This window comes from Cicer arietinum, chromosome 3 (assembly GCF_000331145.2).
Source record: "Cicer arietinum cultivar CDC Frontier isolate Library 1 chromosome 3, Cicar.CDCFrontier_v2.0, whole genome shotgun sequence".
NCBI lineage: Eukaryota > Viridiplantae > Streptophyta > Magnoliopsida > Fabales > Fabaceae > Cicer > Cicer arietinum.
In genome coordinates, this window is record NC_021162.2 from 72413170 (window position 1) to 72421412 (window position 8243).

General features: G+C 25.4%; 1 protein-coding gene across 1 annotated transcript; it reads right to left on the bottom strand.

Moving 5' to 3' along the window:
* Window positions 1-1032: 1032 nt before the first annotated feature.
* LOC101488282 (aluminum-activated malate transporter 8) lies at window positions 1033-4996 on the bottom strand. The gene is made up of 6 exons (XM_004494860.4): window positions 4617-4996; window positions 4107-4247; window positions 3337-3609; window positions 3141-3247; window positions 2894-3037; window positions 1033-1930 (listed from the first exon to the last, which is right to left on the bottom strand). Exons 1-6 carry the CDS (start codon window positions 4903-4905, stop codon window positions 1442-1444), a joined length of 1443 nt encoding a protein of 480 aa, XP_004494917.1. The 5' UTR covers window positions 4906-4996; the 3' UTR covers window positions 1033-1441.
* Between the last annotated feature and the right edge of the window lie 3247 nt (window positions 4997-8243).

Consider the following 8243-nt stretch of genomic DNA (forward strand, 5'->3'; position numbering starts at 1 on the left):
AATGATTATAGGTATGACGGTTAATTAAAGAGTAGAGTGATAATTAACTAATTGTAGAGTGGTCTAATTAAATTGAAAGTTACATTCTTTCACTCGTTTCAATTATAAACAAAAAGTTCATGTTTTTGTTTATCAAAATTTCAAGTATAAATAAAAACAATTAATTTATTAATATTTGATGATATTTTTTTTAAAATATTATTAAATTAAAGGTTGTGTTGATAAATATATTTAGGATTGTTAAGTAACTAAAAAAAGAAATAAACAAAAAAATCGAAGTGAAAAAGATAACTTTTTAAAATTTTGAGTCACATCTTCTAAAATTTTATTTTTATTTTTTATTTCTTAACAAATAGTATAAAAATATTCATTAACATTTTTCTCAAATTAATTCTTTAATGTTATGAGAGATGATCATAATAATTAGAGATAATTTAATAAATTTAGTTTTTTACATAAAAAAAAAAAACTAAATACATTTTAATTCTTAATAAATGTGAAAATTTATAATTAATAACGATGATACTAATAACTATTCTATAATTTCATACGAATTTGAACTCTATCTCGAACTCTTATTATTATTAAGGTGAGTGTTCATAGGAGGTATATGCCAATACTTAATAGAAAAATATATAGACCTCTACAAACAAAGAAAAGTATAAAGCCACGACCATGACGTACTACTACTACAAACAACTCTTACTAAAACGACTTTTTTTCGCCAATCATTCTCTCTCTCTATTTTTTCTTTCATACTTCTGATAAAGTATATAGTACTATAGATTTCCAATTAAATTGGTCATTGTGGTGAAATATTTAAGGTCCAATATTTACTAATTGCCATCCAGCAGTTTAATTTGTTTTAAAGTCACATTCCAATTCCATGCATCTCTACAAGGAAAACCCCATATTGGCTTCTTTTAATTTCTTGGTTTAGTTCACTTTCTTTGTGGCTTTATAATAATGAAAATTATCAAAAATTAAGAAAAAAGTACACAAGTGTAACGAGGAACAAGGACCCAATATGCTCATACCATAGCTACAAAGCTTTCTAATATCATAAGTTGCATAACTCATGTTACACTATAGAACACACAACAACAAAAAGTAAAGAAATAAATTAAATTAAGGTAAGAATATGAAAAATCTTCTCACCTTAATTTTACAAAGGGTAAAATGAGGTCGGAGACTATTTACTCAACCTAGTAATACAAAAGTTCAATAAGATCACAATTTTCATATGCATTTACACAATCAACAAATATTCATAGTTATTAGATGAAAATTGAACGACTCTGATTTCAAGTTTGTTTTTAAGATTGATTCACTAGTCAAATCATCAGAGAAGTTCAATCTTAATCTAACAACTCAGAGTCACTGATTGCATAAATGCATGAAAATAGTCACACGAGGCAAACCCAATTTTGTGACAAACTATTTACATCGTTCGAAGGATTTCGCCAGTTTCTTTTGTAGCTTTTTCGGGTGAGTCTGTACATATATCTTGAATGGTGATTTCGACATGTGAGGAGTTATCAATGTCAACAACAGGTTTTATGATTCCTCTATGAAGCAAGGGTGGTTTTTCTGGTGAAACATTAGGTTCTACACTCTTGAAATGTGCTAAATGAGAAAGTTCAGAAACAGATTCATAAATTTTTTCCACTGAGATAGTGATTTCTTCAAGGATTGCAGCAACTGTGGCAACTGGGATTATAGTTAAGAGTTCTACATCCTCTAAGGAAATGACTTCAAGTGCAACTTTGAGTTCTTCAATTGCATATTTTGAATTTTCTATGTGGATTTTAGCTGTTGATGGTTGTGTCATTTTTTTCATTGATGTTGATATTGCCTTTAATGCTTTGTGTGATTCTGAACTCATCTTTGTGCATGGTTCTTGAATTTTGCACTTGAATTCCAATGAAGCCTGCAGTAATCAAAATGCATTTATTTATTAGCTTCAAAATTGCGTTCATATATGTAGATAATTAGACATGCATTGAAGTTAAAAGGTTATAAATATATCTTAAAATAATAATAATAATAATAATAACAATAATAATAATAATAATAATAATAATAATAATAATAATAATAATAATAATAATAATAATAATAATGAGTTTAAAAAAAATGAGAAATGAAAATTATTATCTAATAAAATAATATTAATGATCATTTTATATATTTGAACTACGACCGAAAATGTGAACTTAAATTTAAAAAAGTAAGAGGCCGTTCTTGAATTTTGCACTTGAATTCCAATGAAGCCTGCAGTAATCAAAATGCATTTATTTATTAGCTTCAAAATTGCGTTCATATATGTAGATAATTAGACATGCATTGAAGTTAAAAGGTTATAAATATATCTTAAAATAATAATAATAATAATAATAACAATAATAATAATAATAATAATAATAATAATAATAATAATAATAATAATAATAATAATGAGTTTAAAAAAAATGAGAAATGAAAATTATTATCTAATAAAATAATATTAATGATCATTTTATATATTTGAACTACGACCGAAAATGTGAACTTAAATTTAAAAAAGTAAGAGGCCGTTTACTTTATAAAAATATTTCTTGTTTTAATTTTTAAAAGTAAATATTTTCTGTTTTAATATCTTTTGAAAAAGTAGAAAGAAAAAAATACTTTTGGAGAGAACAACTGTTTACATTTATAAAAATAACAAAAAATTATTTTTATTAACTAATATTTTATATTATCTTTATGGCGAATTGCCTATAATTTATTTTAAAAGTCTTTTATTAAAATAAAATAAAGACACGTTTAAAAAAAATAGAATTTTTTTTTATAAAAAAACAAACGGTGATAAATTTGATGTTTTTCAGATAAAAAGATAATAATGATGTATTACTTGGATTTTAGGGTTAAGGTAAGTGTTGAGAGTTTCAATCTTGTAAGCACATTCACGGGCAAGTGTTCCAATTTTCAAGTATTGCTTCCAAGGATGTCTAAGGCTAAAACCACCATGTCCTGGTTCCCACCTTGCAAAATTTGCCTATACACATGATGTGAAAAATATAAATTTAGCCCAATCCAAGAAAGTTGAAATTAAATGTTATTTGATTTAAATCTCAAGAAAGAAAGTAAAAACTACTTACCATAGATTCTTCACTTGCTTTCGAATTGAGAACATTTTTATATCCTTCAAGAAGTGACTTAGATTCTTCTTTGTCCTCTAATGAGTGAAAATATTTACCTTCAAATCCTGAAAATAAATTTTACATATTAATGTATAGTTCTAAATTACAGTTGCATTTATAGCACAAATATTTTTTAAATATATTATTATTATACCTTCAAGGTAATTTGCTAGTTTTTGAATGTTGGAAGCAACCAAGTTATGGAGTTCTTGACCTGCCCAAACAGGACAAACAAATATGGAAATGAGCATGCAAGTTGCTGCTCCTATTATAATTGTTGACAGTCTCTGATGTGCAAGATCAAAAAGTTCTTCCACTCTGTACCCCGAAACAGTAACCAAACAGAATGTTAGTATAAATATCACCACTCCATAGTCATATCTTGCCTTGATCTTTGGAAAAAATCTTATAAATGTTGACACTGCAGCTGCAAACAAACAACAACTTAATTAAATTCATATATTAATGAGATCACAAAGTTAGTTAGCTTCTACTTAGAAGTACCTTTTGAGAAAAAAGTGTTACTAAATGTAAACATCAATTTATTATTATTATTTTTAAATATGTATTTTATTAATATCATTAATTTATTTTGAATATAAAAAGTCAAATTTTATATATTTAAATACAAAAGTGATTTAAAAGACATTAATACATAAAATAAATATATTACCTACTCTATCATCTTTTTATTAATAAAAATTAAAAAACTATGATTAGGGTTTATAATAATAGACGAAAATAATATATATATATATAATAACTTAAAGTAATGTACACAATATTAATATTGAGAATTTTTTTTTTGAAATTAATAATATTATATTGAAATTATAAAACGATCGTTGTATTTTATTTTAAAATATTTACTAAATGACACTTATTTTGGATTAGAGTGAGAAATTTGTTTATAGTACTATTTACCTAGAATGAAGACAAGGATCCCAAGGACAATAGCTTCTCCTCTTTCTCCAACAGCAGTGGCTAAGTGATGCCCTCCAACCCCTAAAGCACCGGCTAATAATGTAGCACACCCTCTATTTAAACTTTTGCTAAGGGTTGCACCTGGTTCATTCATTAGGAACAAAATATATATGTTAATGCAATACCTTTAACTCTTTAAACTTTTATATATTTCATTATCATGTATAATAATTAAACTAGATAAATTTGAAATAATAAGACTAAAGTTAAAGACAAAAATAAAATAAAATTAATTAGTCATTATAATTAAAGATTGATTTCATCTTTTTGATCTAAATATAGTGTCTCTATTTTAATTTTTTTGAATCGTACATATTTTATGTATTGTCCAAAATATAAACAAAAATTAATGGTCTTTAATTTAATTTTAAATTAAATATATTAATTTTCTTAATTAACAATATTTTGTTTATATTTTAAGATGGAATAATAGAAATGACATGAACTTACCTACGGTGAATTCAAATACTACTACGACAGTAAGAACTGCCCACATTCCAGCAACTCCAAAGCCATTATAAAGAGGCCTTGAATAATAAAACAATGACACAATTGTGAGAGCAACTCCTACTTTCAATGAATGAATTACTCTTCTAGGGTCATCTTGTCCAATCTTCTTTACATTATTTGTTACATTGATAAATTTGGACTTCAAATTCCTAGGCAAAGCCTTGAGGAAGCCACCAAAACGAGATAAAACTCCCACCTTGTTTACTTGGTTTGTTGATTCAATATCCATCACAAGATATAGATTGGATACAACGATGTCTCAAATGAATAGATGGATAAGTTTCAGATGCAACAAATTATTATGAAGTGTGTTGCAAATAATAAAGTTGAAAGATTTGAGGTAGAAATGACTTTGAAGACTTGTATTTATAGGAGCATAATCTTACAGTTGTTTTGTGCAGCCATATTTTTTTTATTAGTTAGATACATGAATTGCTGTCTTTTGTTTGAAGTGAAGGATTAATTTTATTCGAGAAAGTACATAGTCACATAAAATATATTATAATTAAACATATGTCCATAACTATAAAGTTTATACTTTGTCTCTATAAGAATAATTCATATGATAAGTGTAAAAATATTTGATATATTGAAGGTGCAAATTTGAACTCATAATACTCTATAATATTTTTTTATTTAATGTGTATGAATTTTACCGCTATTTAAAATAAATAAAAATATTTATACTTTTAAAAATTGGTCTCACACTGGCCAAAAGTAACATGTACCAAAACATGCATAGAGAGGGAGTGTTAGGAGGTATATCCATCCAACTTGGAATTGTTTAGTTCTTACACAACAGATTAAACAAAGTTAATTTACTAGAATTCTTGGATAAGCAAGATTATATATGATATATATTTCCATGGATTTTGAATATGAAAAAAAGTTAAATCAATAAAAATTGATATATTTAATTTAAAATTTAAATTAAATACATTAATTTTTATTAATGTATTTTGTGTTATATTTAAAACTGAATTGAAGAGTAATTTATTAGAGGAAGTAACCCTGACATGATACATTTACTTTAGTTTAGTGACTATCACCAATAGCTGTATCCCACCTCCTTAATTTTATTTTGGCTTTTTTCTTTGGTAAACCATATGCTACCCTTTTTAAATCTTTGCCTTCATAAATTTCAGTTTTAGCATAAAGTTTTACATTTTAGTATTTTACCACCTTTCAGTGTTTTAAATCTTTGCCCCTTTAATTCTCTCATTTCCTTTTACTTTCTTTTTGTGCCATCCAGCAAGACCAAAGAGCATTGAAAATAACAGCTGTTAAAACGATTGTACCACTTGACAAATATGCATTTTAGTAAGACAATTTGAGCTTTAGATATGGCTTTTGATTCAGTTGTAAGTAGTAGAAATAGGCAGAGACAGGTTCAATAAAAAGAACATCAAAGATATGTATTGTGTTTTTCTTATAGATTGGTTGTAAAGAGAAAATATAATGGTGTGGTAAAAATTTGGTAAAACTCAACTTTTTCTACCTTGACAAGAATAATAAAAACACTGATATAAATATAAAACATGTTAGTGTACATCCAAAAACTCAATCAACATCATGAGTGAGAAAAAAAAATAGAGAAAATGATATGATAGATATGATATGTTGATAATGTATTAAGATGAAAAGATAGAGAGAAAATAAAATGTTAAATGAGTTTATAAAAATTAAAGATGTCCAGATATAAATGTTGTATAAATAAATATCACTATACTACTCCGTCTTCGAATATAAGTAAAAAAGTTAAAAAAAATTATGTATTTTTTTAAAAAAATTATGTCAAATACATCAAGTTCCTTTAACTAATTTTTATATATTTATATTTTAGAATTGGTGAAATACATTTTTTTTAAAATACTAATGACTTAATTACAGTTTTAATCTATCTATTTTTTATCAATTTGCAAAATCGATCTCTCCTTCACATCTTTAAATTAAAAAATCATGATGCATCATGCTTTAAATAACATAGTATATAATGCGATAATGTAGAATGATTAACATTCATGAAATTACAATAAAGCAACATAAAAACACTAGTTTTATCTTTTAAAATTAATAATTTTTATAATTTAAATAATTACATATAACAAATTAATGCATTTAGATGATTATACTTCATAATATTGTATGTTGTATAATTTAAAATATGCTATATCACATATTTTTAGTTTAAAAATTTATAAAAAAAAAATTAAAATTGTCAAATTTTAAAATAAATAATAAATTTTATTAATCGATAAAAACAAATAAATCAAAAACTACCATTAAACCAAAATTATTTAAACCTACACATAGATACCTAAATTGATCCTCCCCTTGGCAATGCATAGAGCAGAGGTCAGCTTTTCAATTCATATTAAAAAAAACGTAGGTTTGATTAGAAAGTGGAAAAATGACTAAGCATGCATAAGTCAGCCACTTAAATGGACATTTAAAGAAAAATAATAATCCCTCGACAAATTGGAAAAACTATGGGGCCTTTAAGAACCAAGATATATATATATATATTTTTTTTTTCTTCTTGAAGATAGTTAAGGAAAAGAAGACAAAATGGTGTTATGGTCACAACTTCTAGTAGCCAGCCACATTTTCATAATTACTTTCTTTATTAGTAGACATTGAAGTTCATTATGATTTTATGACATGAGGAATTCATGTTTGATTAATAAGCAAAAAATTAAATTACACCATCCAAGAATAATTTTCAATATGAATAACTAATTTGCAACTAGTTCATATGCACTCATCAAACCAAAATGTATTTGAGAACCCATCATTGAACAAATTAAGAATCTATGAATTAAAAAATAAATACAAATTATGCTTTAAATCCAACAATACTTAGTGTGTTGACCTGCTGATGATAATAAGAAATGAGGAGAAAAAAAAAATGATAAGTTAGAAACATGTTTGCATCAGCATTTCCGAATCTTAAATAAGGCCACTTAAAGTGAAGTGAACATCATTACAATTTATGTCATAGCTAGCCAATAAAATAATATAAACAAGCACAGAGGAATAAGGCAATTAATTAAAAAATTGAAAAGTTAAAAAGTGGTATATAAGCACAACAAGTTATTAAACATTTGATAATGACCCTCCACACATTATCTTTTTTTATTTATGTGAGCTTAAATAATGTTAAGAAAAGGAGTTTGAATTATCTTCACTGAACTTGGATTTATTTTCCAATATATATATATATATAATTAGTTAATTAATTAACTTGATTATCCGACTAATATAAAATTATTGTGTTAGTCATGTGTGTTGAATAAGTATATGTCAGCAGCCACTATCGAGTGATAGGATCTGACTCAAAACCTATGCTTAATTTCACTACAATATATATTTTCCTTTGAAAAAATGAGAACCTTTTGCAAAATATTTCATACATGGACTCATCCTTACAAAGTTTGGAAAATGAAAATGGCCAACTTATAATGGGAAGAGTGTCTACTCGTGTTGAAGAAATTTCCAGAGTTTATTGTCCCTTTTCTATCAATAAGTTATCATTAATTGAACTCAAGTTTGATACACAATCAAAAT